Source organism: Triturus cristatus, chromosome 9 (genome assembly GCF_964204655.1).
Source record: "Triturus cristatus chromosome 9, aTriCri1.1, whole genome shotgun sequence".
In the NCBI taxonomy this organism is placed as follows: domain Eukaryota; kingdom Metazoa; phylum Chordata; class Amphibia; order Caudata; family Salamandridae; genus Triturus; species Triturus cristatus.
The window spans coordinates 1263588899-1263608542 of NC_140592.1; the positions used below are offsets into that span (position 1 = coordinate 1263588899).

The 19644-nt window shown below is 48.4% G+C and overlaps 1 protein-coding gene across 13 annotated transcripts in view; it reads right to left on the reverse strand.

Annotated features, from left to right (window-relative positions):
* Positions 1–19644, reverse strand: part of HECTD1 (HECT domain E3 ubiquitin protein ligase 1) — a 559621-nt gene that overhangs the window by 228955 nt on the left and 311022 nt on the right. For all 13 annotated transcript variants that reach the window (XM_085627391.1, XM_085627395.1, XM_085627387.1 and 10 more), the window contains exons 22-23: positions 14706–15029; positions 13153–13319 (exon numbers count right to left, since the gene is read on the reverse strand). In XM_085627391.1, coding sequence (XP_085483517.1) covers positions 13153–13319; positions 14706–15029 — 491 coding nt within the window. The remainder of the gene's footprint in view (positions 1–13152; positions 13320–14705; positions 15030–19644) is intronic.

The window sequence follows — 19644 nt, forward strand, 5'->3', positions numbered from 1 at the left end:
ATAAAATAAATAAATAAATAAATAGATGTTGCCTGTTTTGTAAGTAAGCTGCAATTGCTGCGAGGTGTAGTCGAATGGACGTATAGGCTAGATTACACCTTTGTAGGTGGAGTAAGTAGCCTATGATGTGTTGTATAGACATGTCCAGAGGATTGATGGTGTTGTTATGGCAATAAACAACAAATCTTTTCCACTTGGCGGCGTAGCACGCTCTAGTGGTGGGTCGCCTAGCTTCTTTGATGACGTTCATACAGTCAGGGGGAAGATTTAGGTACCCGAATTCTAGGACTTCAGGAGCCAAATCGCAAGGTTGAGCTGAGCTGGGTCCGGGTGCCTGATCTCTCCGTGGTTCTGGGTTAGGAGGCATGGTGAGAGGTGTAGCTTTTGGTGTGGTACTACCGAGAGTTCCAGCAGTGTGGTGTACCACGGTTGTCTGGCCCACGTTGGAGCTACTAAGATTAGTGTGAGGGAGTGCTGTTGTAGTTTTCGCACCACTAATGGAATGAGTGGGAGAGGCGGAAAAGCGTACGCAAATTTGCCTGACCAGTTCATCCATATCGCATTGCCTTTGGACAATGGGTGTGGGTATCTGGCGGCGAAGCTTGGGCATTTTGTGTTTTCGCGGGTGGCGAAGAGGTCTATCTGCGGATGCCCCCACATTTGAAAGAACGGATGAAGAACCTGTGGGTGAAGTTCCCACTCGTGGATTTGTTGTGTGTCTGCTGAGCAGATCTGACACGGTGTTTTGGACTCCTGGGACATGTTGAGCTAGGAGAAAGATTTTGTGGGGAATTGCCCATCTCCATATGCTCTGTGCTAAAAGAGAGAGCTGTGGAGAGTGTGTGCCGCCTTGTTTTTGTATATAATACATGACCATATATCCAGGCAGCCGCTGGCAGTGGGTAGGTGCTGACTGAGCCGGCCCCCGAAGCAACCCAAATAGGGCGCAGGCAGCCACGGCAATACCTAGGAAGCCCCCGGTTACACACACGAGGGTTACACTAGCTTGGTACGCTTTTTCTGTTTCTGCTGACTAGGTCACTGTACCCCGCAGCCCCGTACCGCTTGTTACCTTTCCCAGACGCAGGTCACCCTTCCTATCACTGGAACCCTCGTCTTCACCGTGCACAACCTCACACTCTAGTTTGGTCCTGATGAAACGCCACTGACCCTCCTGGGCATACTAGGCTTGAAACATGTCGACCTTTTTATAAGTCACACTAGCACCTTGCGCTTATTAGTGACCCCGTGACCTGTTGGTCTTTATTTTGCCAGGGGCCCTACAACATTAAAACTATACTTTTTGGACACCCCTAGGCATTTTTATTCACATACCACGCACGCACGCAACCACTTACCTCTCGGATCCAACATTTTATCAGCCCACATACCCCCACTCACCTTACGGCTTTTTCTCTTTAAAAGACCTCCGACAAAGAGACCCTTCGGGGGACCGTCGGGCATTGCAGCGCCGGCCCGACGAGGAGCAACAACAAGCCCAATGATGAAGCAAGACATCCTTCGGGGTGTGTGAGGGCTAACAAGAGGCTACATTGAGTCCTCCCCTTCGGGACTAGATCCTTGAGACTGGGGAAATTTCTCTTTGCCTCTTTTCACCTCCCCTCTACCTCCCTCCCCCCTCTACTCTCTCTCTTCTCTTTTCTCCTGTGTTGAGCAGGTGATCGCGATTTTTGTTTCACCGCCAACATGGAACAATGTCCTCATTGATTTAACTGCCATTGGTGGAGCACGGACATTGGACCACAACCAGCTCCTGGTCCCCCTCTCCTTTTTTTGACTTATAATACATGACCGTCATGTCTGTGTGAATGAGGACTGCCTTGCCTGAAATCTGTGTTTGAAAAGATTTCAGGGCTAGAAAGATTGCTAGTAACTCCAGATGGTTGATATGGTGTAACTTTTGTTGCAGCGTCCATGTGCCCTGCACTGTGAGGTGTAATAGATGAGCTCCCCAGCCGGAGAGCGATGCGTCCGTTGTTAGTATTATCTGGGGAACCAGGTCCAGGAACGGTCGACCTTTAGAAAGGTTTGTGGTGTTCCACCACTGCAGAGAGCGATGGGTGCGACCGTCTACCAACACCAGATCTGTCAGTTGACCCTGGGCCTGGTTCCATTGGCGCGCTAAGCACTCTTGGAGTCTTGCGTGGGGCACTATAAAAATGCAAGAGGCCGTCATCCCTATTAGTTGCATGAACACTCGTGCTGGAAGGGAGTGTTGAGGTATGAATTTTTGTCGCAAAGCCTGAATGCTTGCAATCCTGGCCAGATTGGGGTAGGCTATTGCTTTTGAGGTGTCTATGGTGGCACCGAGGTATTGTTTTATGTGGGATGGTGTTAGCTGGGACTTTTGGTGGTTCACCGTGAAGCCTAGTTGGTGAAGTAGTTGAATTGTGGTGGCGGTGTGGTGTACACATGGATTGTATGAAGTGGCTTTTATCAGCCAATCGTCCAAGTATGGGAAGACGTGAATGTGCTGTCTTCTCAGGTGTGCCACAACCACCGCTAGGCACTTGGTGAATACCCGTGGTGCTGTTGCGACTCCGAACAGGAGCACTTTATTGGTAGTGTTGTCCGTCCACTACAAATCTAAGGTACTTTCTGTGAGCATGGTGTACTGGAATGTGGAAGTATGCGTCTTTCAAGTCCAGTGTGGTGAGAAAGTCGATCTGGGAGAGGAGCGGAAGTACCTGCTGAAGCGTTACCATGTGAAAATGGTCTGAGTGTATGTATGTATTTAGGGGCCGGAGATCTAGAATAGGTCGTAGACTCTCGTCCCTTTTTGGTATTAGAAAACATAGGGAGTAGACCCCCAAATTTTGTTGATTGACAGGAACGTGTTCTATTGCCTGTTTTTGTAGGAGGGAGATTACCTCCAGCTTTAGTAATGTTGAATGTTCTTGTGACATTGGGCGTTGCCTGGGTGGAATGTTTGGGGGGGTAGATGTTAGTTCCAGGCAGTAGCCTGACCGAATTATTTGGGTCACCCATTTGTCTGAGGTGGTGGTTTCCCAGATATTTTGGAGTCTGCCCCCGACCGGAGTAGAATGGTCTGGGGGGAGCGGGGGGGGAAAAGTCATTGGGTAGTAGGTGTGGCAGAACGGGCGTTGTTTGTTTTGCCTCTGCCCTTGTTGTTGTTGTTACCCCTGTAGCCGCCTGTTTGGTAACCTTTTATAAAGGTGGTCTGAGTAGGGGATTTGTACGATGTGGACGCTGTGTCTGAGGAGTAGCCTCTGGATGCACTCCGAAAGGAGGAGCGGCGAAAGGAGCGTCTGGGCGGGTGAGCCTGTAAGGCCCCCATGGATTTTGCGGTATCCGTGTCCTTTTTCATCTTTTCTAAGGCCTCATCCACCTTTGGCCCAAATAGATGTTCCTGGTCAAAGGGATGGTTAAGGATGGAGGCTTGTACCTCCGGTTTAAAACCAGATACCCTTAGCCAAGCATGGCGACGGAGAAGGACGCTGGTGTTGATGGCCCTGGAGGCTGTGTCTGCTGCATCTAGGGCACAACGTATAGAGGTGTTTGTGATTGTTTTACCCTCTTGAATTAACTTGTTGGCTCTACTTTTATATTTTTCAGGGAGATGGTGCATTATGCTTTCTAATTCGTCATAATAAGCCCTGTCATATCTGGCCAGCAGTGCCTGGGTGTTTGCTATACGCCATATGTTGGCGGCCTGGGATGCTGTGCATTTGCCTGATGCATCTAGCTGTTTTGACTCCTTGTCAGGTGGTGGTGCATCACCTGACGCTTGTGAGTTTGCCCTTTCACGTGCCGTAGATACCACTAAGGAATCTAGTGGCGCTGGTCCTCTGATGTAAGAGGGATCTGAGGGAGCAGGTTTGAATTTCTTTTCAATACGTGGGTTAAGGACCCTGGCTCTAACTGGGTCTTTAAAAACTTCTGTCGCATGCTTTACCACCCCTTTGAGCATGGGCAGTATCGAATGTGTCTAGGAGGAAATCTTCCTCCACAGGGTCATTATGCATGTTCACCCCATGATAATGTGCTGCCCTTTGCAGAAGATGGTTAAACCCTAATGAATCTTCTGGTGGAGATGGTCTAGAAGGGTAAATATCGTCTTGTGGGACGTTGGGGATATCTGGTATATTGTAATCGTCCCATGGATCTGGAGATCCTGTAGGGGTGGGTCTTGTGGTACATCCCCTGTATCATCATACCCCCCCTGATCATCATCGTCGGGAGACGGAGTAGGAGAACGATGAGGTGGGGGTGGAGAGGGCAGAGGGGGTGGAGGTGGTGAAGGAGGAGGAGGTGGAGGGGGAGGGGAAGGTATTCTGAACGGAGAGGTAGCAGAGTCCTTCCTCATTGGAGGTGGAGGCAGAGCAGGCTTCTCTAAATGCCTCTTTAGTAGAGAGTGTCAAATGTCCAGTTTTTGGATCCTTGGTGAGAGTTTTTTACAAAGTATCCGGTGTAAATAGCTCTGGTGAGGTGATTTGGTCCGTCGGCGCCGATGATTTTTTAGGTTTTTCCGTACCGGTTTGATGTTTAGAACCCGGCTTGGGACCCTCCGGTCTCTTGGTCGGCGCCGAGATGGGCTTCGGCCTGGAAGTGTCGGTGCCGGTGACCTTGTGTGGTTTGGTCGGTGCCGAAGAGCTGGGTTTCGACCCAGAGGGCTTCGGTGCGGAGCTCGGTGTCGTAGTGGAGGCCGGTTTCTCTTTCGGTGCCGAAGTGTGTTTCTCGGCACCGCTGGCAGGCTTGCTCGAGCCCGAGCTGCCGGGAGGCTTACTTGGTTTCTTCACCGGCCCGAAGGTGGGGTGTGTGAAGCAGTGTCTCTGGTCTTGCCTAGGCCCGGAGGCAAAGGCGTGACCGAAGCCTTTTTGTGTGTCGCTGTGGGAGGGGTAGATTGGTACTCACGACCCTCTGCGCCGGAGTGATGTCCTCCACAACTGACTCGTCGGCCTCGGAAGCGCTGACTATGTCCTCTTCGGTACGATGATGTTCCGGATCGTCGATGTCGTCTCCGAAGATGTCGACTGGAATGGACGTCAAGGAGTGTGCCATGTTCCTTCTGGCTCTTCGGTCCCGAATAGTCTTTTTGGATCGGAAAGACTTACAAGCCGGACAGTCTCGAGCCTCGTGTTCAGGGGAGAGGCAAAGGTTGCATACCTCATGAAGATCGGTGTGGGGAAATTTGGACCCACATCGAGGGCACTTTTTAAATGGAGTTCTTTCCATGAGCCGGGACCGGAGCCTGGGTAGGCCCGAAGGCCGCCGTCGACGACTGGAACCAAAGGTTTGTGTCGATGAGAAGGCGCGTTGATTGAAGAGATTGTGATCAAAACAATACAGCGATTGGGGTGAGGATTGCGCGTCGATCGTTGAACTGGAAGCTGTTCGGAACCGGAGCGCGAAGATTACATCCGAGCCCGATGGCGGAAAAAAACAATCTGAGAATGGAGCCGAAGCCCATGCGCAATACGATCCAAAGGAGGAGTCACCGACTTCGTGACTTCCAAAGACTTTCCAAGAGGAAAAACAAACTGCAAACATCCAGGCCCAACACCAGATGGCTATCAATGCAAAAGTGTGTAATCTGCAGCTCATATGCCTCGAACATATCTTTACTGGTTTTCAGGGACATCATATAAGCAGTGCAACATGTAGAATATCTTACATAGAGCATTGCGCCATTTTGCATGTCACAGTCTCTGTAAGCATAGATACACATTATTCAAATACGGATTATAATCTTCCTACAGGCCCATCTCCCTGTTAAATGCGGAACCCAAAATACTAGCTAAGCTGTTAGCAAGTCGACTAAAAAAGGTAATATGCAAACTGGCGCATTCAGACCAGTCAGGCTTCATTCCTCATCGCAATTTTATTATTTTATTTTTTTTTTAATTATTTATATAGCGCAGCTGATACCTTGCAGGCTTCCTGGCGCTGAGGAAAAATACTATACTGAAGAGGAGCACAAGTAGGTAAGACAGGGAGGTCTAAGGGAAGAGCCAGGTCTTGATGCACTTCCTAAATGGGAGAAGTTGGGGGGTTTGGCGTATTTTAATGGGCAGACTGTTCCATAACTTGGCAGCTGCGACCCTAAAGGATCTGCCCCCGGTTCTGGCTTTATTGTATCTGGGCACCCTTACCAGATACGCCGAGGAAGACCGAAGCTCTCTAGTAGGAGTATACCACTGAAACAAGGTTTGCAGGGGCCTGGGCCCGAGTCCGTGCAAGGCCTTGAATACAATGCAGAGGGACTTAAAAGCCACCCGCTGCTTTAGGGGTAGCCAGTGCAATTCGGCCAGTGCCGCAGTGGCCGAAGACCTTCTCGACCAGCCGAGAGCCAGTTTGGCCGCGGCTGATTGAATTCGTTGCAACCGGTCCAACAGCGTGACAGGGGACTCAAGGAGTAGGGCGTTACAGTAGTCCAGGCGACTCAGAATCGTACACCTGACTACCAGCGCCCGGGCTTGTGCAGGGAGAAGTGGCATAATTTTTCGCAGGGAGCGTAACAAAGCCGTGCAGATCCCCACTGTTTTTGCCACCTGGGTTTCCATACTCAGCTTGTTATCGAGCATGACCCCCAGGTTGCGGACCGAGGAGACAGGTTTAGGTTTCTCCCTTGTCTCAGGAGGCCAGAAGTCGTTCGGGAACTGGTGTGATAGCGTGGTGCCAGCATGGAACAAAACCTCTGTTTTGGAGGCATTAAATTGAAGAGAGTTCCTATGGAGCCAGCCAGCCGTTTCTCTAAGACACTCATGGAAGGAGGTCAGGGAGATGGAGTCCTCTCCTTCCCAGGAGAGAATGAGCTGGGTGTCATCTGCGTAATTAATTGTTTTTAACCCGAATGACTTGATTAATGTAATCAGTGGTTTAAGGTATACATTAAAAAGGATGGGACTGATGGAGGATCCCTGGGGAACTCCCTGTGGCACAGGTGAGAAAGCAGATTGAAATGGGGGGAGGGAGACAGCCTGTCTCCTGTCCTGCAGGTAAGAATGAAACCAAAGCAAAGCTGTGCCTTCCACACCAGCTTCCCTGAGTCTCAACAGCAGCGTCCTGTGGTTGATCGTATCGAATGCGGCAGACAGGTCCAGCAGTATCAATGCCACTGACTGGCCCCTGTCTGCACGCATGCGAAGATCCTCCATGGCTGTTAAAATCGCCGTTTCGGTCCCGTGGGCAGGACGGAAGCCGAATTGGAGATCGTCCAGAAGGTTGTTCTGCTCAAGATGGATAGAAAGGCAGGAACTGACCCATCGTTCCACTACCTTCACAGGGAAAGGCAGTAGGGAGATGGGTCGATAGTTGGAGAGGCAGTCTGGGTTGAGGGAGGGTTTCTTCAGGAGCGGGGTAACAAGCGCCTGTTTCCACGGGGTTGGAACATAGCCACATTGCAAAGACTGGTTGCAAATTTGGCGCAGGATGCCAAAAAGTTCTATTCCAGAGCTTTTCCAAATTTTTGGAGGCAGTGGGTCGAGCGGGGAACCTGAGGTAATACTGAACGCCAGTTTTGCACACTCGGGTTCAGAGATCATGGAGAATGCTCTCAGTCTAGCCGTCGCGCAGGAAGATTGAGGCGACAGGTCCAGGGGGCTGGTGCTGGCTCCCTGAGTATTGGCATCTCCCAGTGCGGGGGGGGTCTTCAGGTTTTGAATAATGGTATTAATTTTATTAATGAAAAAGGTTGCCAAATTATCACAGAGGGCTTGGGTGGGAGGCTGCGTTGACGTAACACAATCTGGGTGAGTAAGATTTCTAAGTATCTGGAAAATGCTTTTTGCACTATTTGTGGCGTTGGTAATCGTAGAACAGTAATAATTAGCCTTTTCTCGGACAATGGCAGATTTATACGCTCGGAGATTGTCTTTCCAAAGAGTTTTATTGGAGTCGAGATAGCCTTGCCTCCACTTTCTCTCAGATTGTCTGCAAACCAGCTTGAGGGCTCTCAGGGAGTCGTTGAACCAAGGGGCGGCTGCTCTTCTCCTTGGCTTACATTTTTTCAGAGGAACGATACGCTCTGAGATATTAACAATGTTGGTGCAGAAGGACGTATAGTTGTCCTCCACCGACCGGGCTGTGGAGAAGCTGTCTTCCACCTCGAATACGGGGCCAGTCAGTCTCTGTTTATCTAAGACTTTCCAGTCTCTATACAGAGAGTCGGGTGTGATACTGAGTGACGGTTTGTTAGCTCTGCCGCTGGCTATGTGAAATTTAATAAGTGCATGGTCAGTCCAGCACAAAGGCAGAATGTCGTTCAGGAAAGCCAGCTGGGGGGAAGAAAAAATAAGGTCGAGCTGGTTTCCAGCTGAGTGTGTAGGTTCACTGACCAATTGCGAAAGTCCCACACCTTCGCAGGAGAGTAGGAGATTGTTTAAAGCAGAGTCCAGACTACCATTGGGCCAAAGATTGAAATCACCCAGAACAAGCAATTTGTTGTGGGAAGTGGCCATATTCGTAATAGTCGTGAGGAGCGACTGCTGTTGTGTGGAATTAAAAGCTCCCGGCGGGCGGTAACATATTACAGCCGTGAAGGATGTTCCGGAGAGACAGTTAATTGAAAGACCTAATATTTCCGTACCAGCCACTGGGTCCATGTCAAGTGTTTTTATGGACCAGGAGGCTCTGTAGATTATGCCAACTCCACCACCCCGACCCTTGGGTCTTGGGAGATGTAAGATTTTATAATCTTGTGGACATGCCCAGTCTAGCTCTATGTTACAGTCGGAGTGGGTCCAGGTCTCAGTCATGAACAATACGTCGAGGTGGTGATTCTCGATAAGCTGAGAGATTTCATTGGCGTGTTTGGGCAATGACCTGACATTCAGCAGGCCGCCCATCAGTAGACCTTTGCAGGCGAAGTCTTGTAAGGGGAATGCAGTGTCCATGAAGGAGAGTTGGCCTTCATGAACAAAGTCTCTGAGGGAGAGTAAAAACTCACGTGACAGATACGGAGAGCTGGTGGAGGGTGTAAGGGCAGGAGCATCGGGGAGCGCTGCAGCCACTGCCGAGGCGCGGACGAGCGCAGACGAGCTTGCCTTATGCGCGCCTTCGGCGCGCATTCGTCGCGCCCGCTGCGCTCGTCCGCTGCGCTTCCGACAGAAACTCATGATTTATAGGTAGTGTCGGTGCGTAGGAGGGGGGCGTGGCCTGGCGCGGTGGGCGTGTCCGGCGGCGACCAAGAATGGCTGCAGGACGCGATGTGCTCTACGAGCAAAGCGGCAAGCTGTCAGCCGCTGAGCTGTGGCACAGGTGAGGCCAAGGTCTTAAGCACAGTACAAGTATTAAAAACACACTTTATACACAGAAAAACAAAGTTTTAAAACTAGCAATACAGCGCTCAACTTGCAAAGACTACATGGAGTAATGAGGCGATCGGACACTATACAAGAAGACGCAGTAGTGGTTTCGCTGGACGCCACTATAGCGTTTGATATGCTCGAATGGCCATATCTCATGGCGGTCCTCAAGAAGTTGGGCTTCGGCCCCAACTTCATTGGTTGGATAAAGCTCCTATATACAGAACCATTGGCCCAAGTGGTGGTCAACAACAAAATCTCTGAGGCATTCACCCTTGGCAGGGGAACTCGACAGGGCTGTCCACTCTCGCCCTTGCTCTTTCACTCGAGCCTCTAGCAGCTTGGATACAAAAAGACCCTTCCATCAGGGGACTTGAGTGGGCAAAGGGGTGGGAAGACCGCATCTCCCTGTACGCAGACGACATCCTCTTATATCTCGCCTCTCCCCAGCGATCACTGCGAGTTGTTCTTAATATCTTCACCAGCTTTGGGAGAAACTCTGGTTATAGAATAAACTGGAGCAAATCGTTGTTGTATGTTCTACATGGAGACCCTCCCTCCCTGCCACGGGGCTGTCCCATATTAACTGCACCAGAAGGATTTAAATACTTGGGCATTTTCATCACAGCTGATGCCAAACTTCGCTATGAGCTTAATCTTCTTCCCCCACTACAGAGGTTCAGACGCGACGCCGCGACCTGGAAAACGCTGCCGTTGTCACTATTGGGATGTGCAGAACTTTTCAAGATGATGACCCTTCCACGCTTCCTGTACGCCCTGCAGAACTTCCTTGACCTGGTTCCGACTAGGTTCTCCAATGACATTGAGAGCACCCAGAGGGACTTATTATGGGACGGTAGGCCGCGTATAGCATTACACAAACTCACACTCTGATAGTACAACGGAGGCATAGGGCTCCCCGACATCAAAAAATACTACTGGGCCGCCCATCTGGCAGCCGTGAACTACTGCACTTATCGTATCGGAAACAACCCTGGTTACAGAATGGACAAGAGGCTACTCCCAGGGGGCAACTTTAACAGGGCGCTCTACTCCAGACCCAACAGGTACTCACTAACAGGAACCACAAAACACTCAGTCCAGCTCTGGCACATGGTTAACCGTGGGAAAGGCTGGGCCCAAAAGCTCACACAATCCACTCCATTATGGGACGCTGAACAACTGGGCTCCCGCGGGAGGACAAGAGGTTTTGATAAATGGGATCTAATTGGACTATCCCGCATCGGGGATCTCTGGGGAGCAGATGGGGTGATTCCATTTGCCTCTCTCCAACAAACGCACGAGTTGGCGGATACGGAATATTTCAGATATATACAAATCCGACACTCCCTCCAAACTAATCTCCCCGCAGGGTCTTCCCCACCGGAATCCTCCCCCCTCGAGGACAGACTGCTTGATGGATACCTACCAGACAAGGCCATCTCCCTCACGTACAAAAAACTCATTAACAAAACACCAGATCCCCTAGTATCATTGAGGGGGTATTGGGAGAGGGATGGGCTAGAACTAGATGATGAAGAATGGCAGGAGGCTGTGTCTTCCCTAGGGAAGTTGCTATTTCATCAACTAAACATTTTTCACAGGATCTATATCTCTGGTCCCAGACAGATGGGCAGGGTTAACGAGGGGCTGTGTAGGAGACCGTGCGGACTGGAGGGCTCCTTTATGCATTTTATATGGGAGTGTGCGCAGATTCAGGAATATTGGAGAAAGGTGCGTGCACGATTACAGTTTGGGGAGTTGGGATTCGGCCCGAAGCCAAGCGGTGCCTCTTGAATGTGTGGGAGCCCACACACCTCAAAAGCAAGGGAAAACTCTGGGCGACTCTAGGCCAAATGGTGGCCAAAATAAATATTGCCTGTTTATGGGGAGCGACTGCGCCGCCCACATTGGGAGCCTGAAAGGCAGACATTGACTGGAGTAGGCTTAGGGAAAAACTGTTTATGTTGCACGAGGCTGCCCCCAAAAATGGATGGCTGCCTGGGATGAATGGAATGTATATCGTGGCAATATTTGTGAACACCCTCTTCTCCCCTCCATTGATGAACCATCATTGCCTTGAATTTCATGCTATTACGATATTCCTTTCTGCTGTGTATAATGTACTACGACATGTTTCGAGCTAATTCTCAGAATTGTGCTGTTGCGACCAATCTCCAACTGTAATGTGGTGACCTGAATATTTGTTATTAAAAAACAGAATAAAAAAAAAATACGGTTTATAAGTACATAAGTCTGTGTCACGAGTTATATGCTTTGAGGTTTGGTAAAACAAAGATAATAACCTCATTACAGGATTTACTTATAATGAATAAGCATTGTCATAGGATAACACCAGTCTGTCGTTTCTGAAAGACAGTGATTCTAATAACAACCGGCAGTCCTTTTTTTTGTCCCCAACCCAGTACGCTACAAACTAAACCCACTTACCCCCCCCCCCTGCCCCCGCGTTCGTGCTAAGCTCCTGCAGTTGGTACAATATAGTATAGCGATAAGTAGTCCATGGATTTTTATTTATTTATTTGTGTTTTATAGAGCGCAGACTTGACCCGTTAGGGTATCAGAGCGCTTTACAGGGTTAACAAGTTGTATACAATATGACCTAACGGAGAGGGGTGGACCATTTGGGATAAAAGCAAGTACAAACAAATTACAAGAACGATATGAACTTAGGGAAAGGGATGGAACATTTGGGATAAAGCAAGTACAAATAATTTACAAGAACAAAGGTTCAATGCAAGAGTTAGGAGAGGAATTTCTCCGTCCATGCACCCGTAGCCCAAAGTTTGCTCTGCACCCACCTCAACAATGTTAGGGTATGATCAGTTTATCAGGTGATCGCATCCCCAGAGGTGGCCAGTCCTGGCTGCGACCTGTGTGTGCCTTGCAGTGTTTTGCTACGTAGAGCTTCACCTTGCATTCGCCAATAGCTTTTGGTTTCATCTGGGTGCAGTCATTGCAGGCCTTTGAGTCGTGCACTAAACCCAAACACCAGAGGCTCGCCTCATGGGGATCTCTAACAGACAACTGTTTGCAACAGTCCCTACAAAGTTTAAACCCAGTAGTCCTAGGAAATGGCATGTTCTCCCTTGGAGAATGGTAGAATTGAGAGAAAAATTGCTGAGAAAATTATTTCTTCACAGTATAAAGAAAAGGAGTAGAGGTTCGGATCCGGGCCGGAGGGTGCGGAAAGAAAGGAACAGACTTCAGTGCACATAGGGCGCTTATATGCAGCTCGTTTCGTCACTTTGAGAGTGGAACAAACTTGGTGTGGAGCTGCAACATGCCACCTACTGGCATGAAGGAGAACTGCTTTTTGAGTCTCTGGATTCAGTCTAGTGCCTGGGGATATTCACAAGGAGAGGAATCTGTGATTAGAAGTATCAATCAGAAATCAAAGCGCAGGGGTGGTGCTTACATGCATCCACTCCCTCACTTACAGGGCAGTATGAAATTAGCCTGGAGCCCTATGACGTCACCTACTAACACCCAGAGAGCACTGCTGAAATCTCCGGTTCCAGTCTGGAACCTGGGAATATTCTTAAGGCAAGAAATCCGCGGTTAGACTTATCAATCGGGGAAAAATGTAGACCTCAGGGTCCTGAAGCTACCTCGCTCATGCATAAGGGCACAATCTCAAACACCACATTAACACATGAAGCGCTGCCAACCTTTACCCGTCCCCACCTCCCAAACTACAGTGTAGTTTCCACCTCCCTGAGAGCTGCAATAATGCTTGCATTCATTCTCCGCTAACACTGCACATGACCCCATGATTTCCTGATTTAGTGAGCGCTGCAGAGGATGAAAGAGTTGAGGCATGTCAGTAAATATATATACATACCGAGCTGGTCTTCACACACGCCATTCACAGTGCCATAGAGCTCGAACCCAGACAGAGAAAGGTAGTGCGTTTGGCCACTGGCGTTCTTCCCCATCTGCTTAATGCGAATGTGCCTCCAGCCTTGCTTCTCGTCCTTCGGGGGATCTAGTGGCCATGTGGCTGTAGATCTGCACAGGCAAGAGAAGAGAGTAACAGTAAAAAAAAAAAAAGGTACTAATGGCAAGATTTAAAATTGTTTTTGAGGCATCCTAACTGCTGAGTGAGCAATTCTTTATCACTATCAAAGTGGTGCAGAACATAGCTGATATTTTCCACACCTTGAGATCACTTCATAGATTCAATTGCATGTGAACATCCATAAATGCTGAAAGAAGAAAGGAAGTTCCCAGAGAACTGATTCTATGAAAATCTGCATAAGTCATCTCTTCTGGAGTCCGAGAACTCCCTGAGACTGCTTTTGTGGTATACCAGTATACAAGGACCACTTATTTACATACACACTTGTTTGAAAGGCCGGCTCTTAGAAGTTTCACTTGAGACTTTCATGATAGCCCTGGCAAACATCAGATGCCCATATTAGGAAGATGCATGCATGCCAGTGTAAATCAGTGAACGTACAAATGACCATTATTTACATGCATACAAATTGCATGAGAATATTGCTCCTGTAAGGAGCAAACATCTCCTGCCAGATCTGTAGCAGAATCTTCAAAAAGCAAACACCACTGGTCACGAGAGGTGGGCGATTTTGACGACTATGAATGGCGAGAGGCACTGGCCTCTCCGCGGGAGGTGGGGATACCGTCCAGACTTAAACTTGTGCAACTAAAAGTCTTACACAGAACTTACTACACTAGATGTATCCTACACACAATAGGATCGGTACCACATCCGTACTGTCTGAGACGCTGTGGGGAGGAGGGCTCTTTCTTCCATACCTTGTGGGAATGTCCCAAGATAATGGAATACTGGGTAAAATTAATGAGGACCATATCGCAGGTGGTGGAAATATCGCTGGCGCCCGAGCCTAGAAGATGCATTTTAAATGTGTGGGAACCAAATGACCTTACACGCCCAGCACAGGAATGGGCAACAATGGGGATAATGGTGGCAAAGCGCAACATCGCACAAAAGGGGGAGCGAAAGAGACACCGTCACTTACCGCCTGGTGTGGGGATCTCGATTTGGCCATGGTGGCAGAGAAAGCTGTGTTTGTAAATCGGGGTTGTCCAGGGAAATGGAATAAGATATGGGGGGCATGGAATAAATACAGAGGATACATTTGTGAACCTCCCGACATCGATGCAGAGGAGGACTCAGATAGTGAAAATGGAGAAGAGTTAGAAATGTAATGTGAGGACAGTTGTCAATCTAAGGAAATGTCTTTGATTTTATAAAACCAAGTGTCACGATTTTCATCAATACAAAGGTAATGATTATATGTATATGACTTAATATGTTAGAAATGTCTATGCCTTGAATATGAAAATAATAGAAACAGTTTTCAAAAAAAAAAAAAGCAAACACCACTTCTTCTAAAGCTCTTCACATACCCTGGCTCGTTCAGGCTGCTGTCGTCTACATGGGTGTAGAGTGTGCTCCAGCTCTGACCGTCCTTGGAAACTTGAAAGACCCAGTTACGTAGAGCTGAACGTCCATACCCACGGGCATGGCGCAGCGTGTAAGCCGAGGGCAGCACCCAAAGGCCCATGTCGATGGCAAACCAAGCATTCTTGTCATCATTGGTGTGGCAGTTGAGCGCAGAGCTGTCACGGCTCAAGATGTCCTCCAAGCGGCCATATGGAAGATTCCTGCCCTCAGAAGACGTGACCACTACCAGGCCGTAGGCTGCAGGGTTCACCCACTCATATGCAGTTCTGGAACAGGAAAGAAATGGCAGCATCATATAATCTGGCCTCTTACAGTTGTGTTGGGCAAATCTAGCTCTGCTCAACCACCAGCGACATGTGGAAAGTAATAGGAGATGCCTTCTGCATCAGATCACTTCCTGTAAACAGGAGCGCCTCAAGTCCTTAAGCTATCTGTACAACAGATGAGTTTCAGATTAAGAGAAGGGTTCATCACAGACTGCAATAGTTGCATATTATACTGAATACAGCAATCCAAGCAGTGCAAAATAAAGAACAGAAAACTGCTGTGGACATTAGGAACAGCTGCCACTGAAAACTAAGACCAATGCACAACCACTAAAATGCAAATTTGTGCAAAACGTGAAGCTAGAATAACTTTCAATCTGCAAAAGGAATATGCTACTTACTAGTATGCATCTGTTCTTGGCATGTAGAGCTGCAGAGCCACACACTTAGGATAGTAGATCGCCATCTGGTGTTGGGCTCGGATGCTTGCAGGTTGTTGTTGTCTTCGGAAGAAGTCTTTGGTCACAAGATACGCGACTCCTCCCTTGGACTACAGTGCGCATGGGTATCCACTCCATCCTCAGATTGTTTTACGCCATGATGGGAAATGATGGAGTTTGTAAAAATAAAGAAAGGATGTCCATGTGTAATGTCTAAGTAAGACGATGGTGGAACAGATACAGGTCCCGGGGAGGTGGGTGGGCGTGTGTGGCTCTGCAGCTCTACATGCCAAGAACAGATGCATACTAGTAAGTAGCATATTCCGTTCGAGGCATATGAGCTGCAGATCACACACTTAGGATAGACTATATAGCAGTGTCTCCCCTAGCGGTGGTCACCTGTATCAGTTGCAGCAGTTTGGAATAAAGTTTTAAGGACAGCCTGACCCACAGAAGCGTGTTGTTTCGCTTGCACGTCAACACAGTAGTGTTTAGTGAAGGTGTGTGTTGTAGACCATGTGGCTGCCTTACAAATATCTTCTAAAGGAATGTTTCCTAAGAATGCCATGGAAGCCCATATTTTGCGTGTGGAATGCGCTCTAGGGGGAACTGTTAGAGTGCGTTTAGCCTTGTGGTAGCATATTTGGATACATTTAACTATCCACCTGGCTATTCCGGATTTGGAAATGGGGTTGCCTTTATGTGGTGGAGAGAAAGCTACAAACAATTGTTTGGTTTTGCGAAAAGATTTGGTTCTATCAATGTAATAAAGCAGGGCTCTTTTAACGTCTAAGGTATGAAGAGCTCTTTCAGCTACAGAGTCTGGATTTGGGAAGAAAACTGGTAGCTCGACTGATTGGTTAAGATGGAACAGAGAAATGACTTTTGGTAGGAATTTAGGATTTGTTCTAAGAACCACTTTGTTACGGTGTAGCTGTAGGAATGGTTCTTGTATGGTTAAAGCCTGGATCTCACTTACCCTTCTAAGGGATGTGATAGCAATAAGGAACGCTACTTTCCATGTAAGGAACTGTAGTTCGCTTTTATGCAGAGGTTCAAATGGGGGACCCATGAGCCTTGTGAGAACAATATTTAGGTTCCACACTGGAGAGGGTGGTAATCTGGGAGGAATAATCCTTTTAAGACCTTCCATGAAGGCTTTGATCGCTGGTACTCTAAATAATGACAAGTGTTGTCGATTTTGTAAGTAGGCTGCTAATACTGCTAGGTGGAGACGTATGGATGAGTACGCTAAATTACATCTTTGCAAGTGTAGTAAGTAGCAAATGATGTGCTGGATGGATGCATCCAGTGGGCGTATATCATTGTTAGTGCAGTAAATGGCAAATCTTTTCCACTTTGCAGCGTAGCAGGCTCTAGTAGTAGGCCGTCTGGCCTCTTTTATAATATTCATGCAGTCTGGTGGTAGGTTGAGGTAACCGAACTCTAGGACTTCAGGAGCCAGATCGCTAGGTTCAGTTGATGTGGATCTGGGTGTCTGATTTCTCCATGGTTCTGGGTTAATAAGGACGGGGAGAGGCGCAGTTTTTGGTGTGGAACTAGAGAGAGTTCAAGCAGTGTTGTGAACCAGGGTTGACGCGCCCATGTGGGAGCTATTAGTATCAGCTTGAGAGACTGTTGCCTGAGTTTGCGTACCACAAATGGAATGAGTGGGAGAGGCGGAAAAGCGTACGCAAATCTGCCTGACCAGTTCATCCATATCGCATTGCCCTTTGACTGTGTGTGGGGAAACCTGGCAGCAAAGGTTGGGCATTTTGCGTTTTTGTGTGTGGCGAACAGGTCTATGTCTGGTTGGCTCCATTTTCGGAAGAATGGAAGTAGGACTTGTGGGTGTAATTCCCATTCGTGGATCTGTTGAGTTTGTCGACTCAACAGGTCGGCAATCTGATTGTGAACCCCTAGAAGGTGTTCTGCAAGTAGGTATATGTTCTGGGGAATGGCCCATCTCCAAATGTTCTGTGCGAGCTGGGACAGCTGGAGAGAATGTGTGCCTCCTCGTTTCTGTATGTAATACATGGCTGTCATGTTGTCCGTCCGGATGAGGACAGTTTTGTTCTGGAGATGTAATTGGAATGATTTTTGTGCTAGGAATACTGCCAGTAGCTCCAGGTAATTGATATGGAGCCCTTTCTGTTGAGTGGTCCATGTGCCCTGAGTGGTATGTGTTCGGAGATGGGCTCCTCATCCTGTGAGAGATGCGTCGGTTGTCAGCGCTATCTGTGGAAGAGGCTTGAAGAACGGCCGCCCTTTGGACAGGTTCATAGTGTTCCACCATTTTAGAGAGCGATGCGAGCGGCTGTCCACCAACACCAGATCTGCCAGTTGTCCTTGAGCCTGATTCCACTGACGTGCTAGACATTCTTGCAAGGGACGCATTTGAAGTCTTGCATAAGGCACAATGAAGATACATGATGCCATCATGCCTATGAGTTGCATGAACACTCTTGCTGGAAGAGTATTGGGTTTGAAATTTTGCGATCAGAGCTTGTATTTTGGCTATCCTGGCTGGGCTGGGATATGCTAGTGCTTTGGAGGTATTTATGGTGGCTCCCAGATATTGATGTATGTGGGAGGGTTGGAGATGAGATTTGGGATAGTTTATTGTGAATCCCAAGTTGTGTAAGATTTGAATAGTTTGGTGAGTGTGTAGGATGCATTTGTTGAATGAATTGGCTTTTATTAGCCAGTTGTCTAGATATGGGAAGACATTAATTTGTTGCCGTCTGAGATGCGCTGCTACTACTGCTAGGCATTTGGTGAATACTCTGGGCGCAGTGGTTACCCCGAATGGAAGGACTGTAAACGGATAGTGTTGTCCGTCCACCACAAACCTTAGGTACTTCCTGTGAGTAGGATGCATGGGGATGTGAAAATAGGCGTCCTTGAGGTCTAGTGTGGCAAGGAAATCGCCTTGTTGTAGTAGTGGGAGTACTTGTTGAAGAGTGATCATATGGAAATGATCTGAGTTTATGTACTGATTTAGGAGTCTGATGTCTAGTATTGGTCTGAGCGTCTCGTCCTTTTTGGGGATTAGGAAGTACAGTGAGTATACCCCTGTACCCTGATGTTGTAAGGGAACTGGTTCTATTGCGTGTTTTTGAAGCAATGAGAGCCCTTCTTGTTTGAGGAGCGCAAGATGGTCTGGTGACATATAGCGTTGCTTGGGTAGAATGTGTGGGGGGGTAGTGGTGAGTTCCAGGCAGTAACCATACTGGATAATTTGTCTTACCCACTTGTCTGTTGTGATGGAGTTCCAGACAGGTAGGAACTGTTTGAGTCTTCCCCCGACTGCAGTGGAATGTTCTGGGGAGAGTGGAGGAAAGTCACTGTTTTGTGGCGGGAGAGGTACGAGTGTTGGCATTGCCTCGACCTCGTCCCTTGTTGTTTCCTCTATATCCTCCTCTAAAATATCCTCTACTGGGGGATGTTTGTGTAGAGGGTTTGAATGCGGAGGAGGTGTCTGCTCCCATGTTTTTGGAGGCTCCTCTGTAGAAGGAGCGCTGAAAGGAGCCACGTGGTTGTGGAGACTGCAATGCTCCCATGGATTTAGCAGTCTCGGTGTCATTTTCTCAAGTGCAGTGTCTACTGCTGGTCCAAACAGTTGTTCTTGATTAAATGGTTGGCTAAGTATAGTAGTTTGTACTTCTGGCTTGAAGCCTGAAATGCGTAGCCATTCATGGCGTCTAAGGAGTACACTTGTGTTTATTGCCCTAGAGGCAGTGTCTGCAGCGTCAAGTGCACATTTAATTGAGGCGTTTGAGATAAGTTTTCCCTCTTGTATAAGGTCATTTGCCTGGGCCTTGCATTGGTCTGGTAGGTGTTGTATCAGGTCTTCTAACTGATCATAGTGAGCCCTATCGTAGCGTGCTAATAGGGCTTGGGTGTTGGCGATCCGCCAATGATTAGCGGCTTGTGCTGCTACTCGTTTGCCCGATGCCTCTAATAGTTTGGATTCCTTGTCGGGGGGCGGTGTATCTCCCGTGGTTTGGGAGTTGGTGCGTTTCCTTGCATTGGAAACGACCAGAGAATCCAGAGGGAGCTGCCCTTTGATGTAACAAGGATCTTCTGGGGCAGGTCTATATTTTTTCTCAATTCTTGTGTTGAGTGCCCTGGCCCGTACGGGGTCTTTAAATACTTCTGTGGTGTGTTTTATG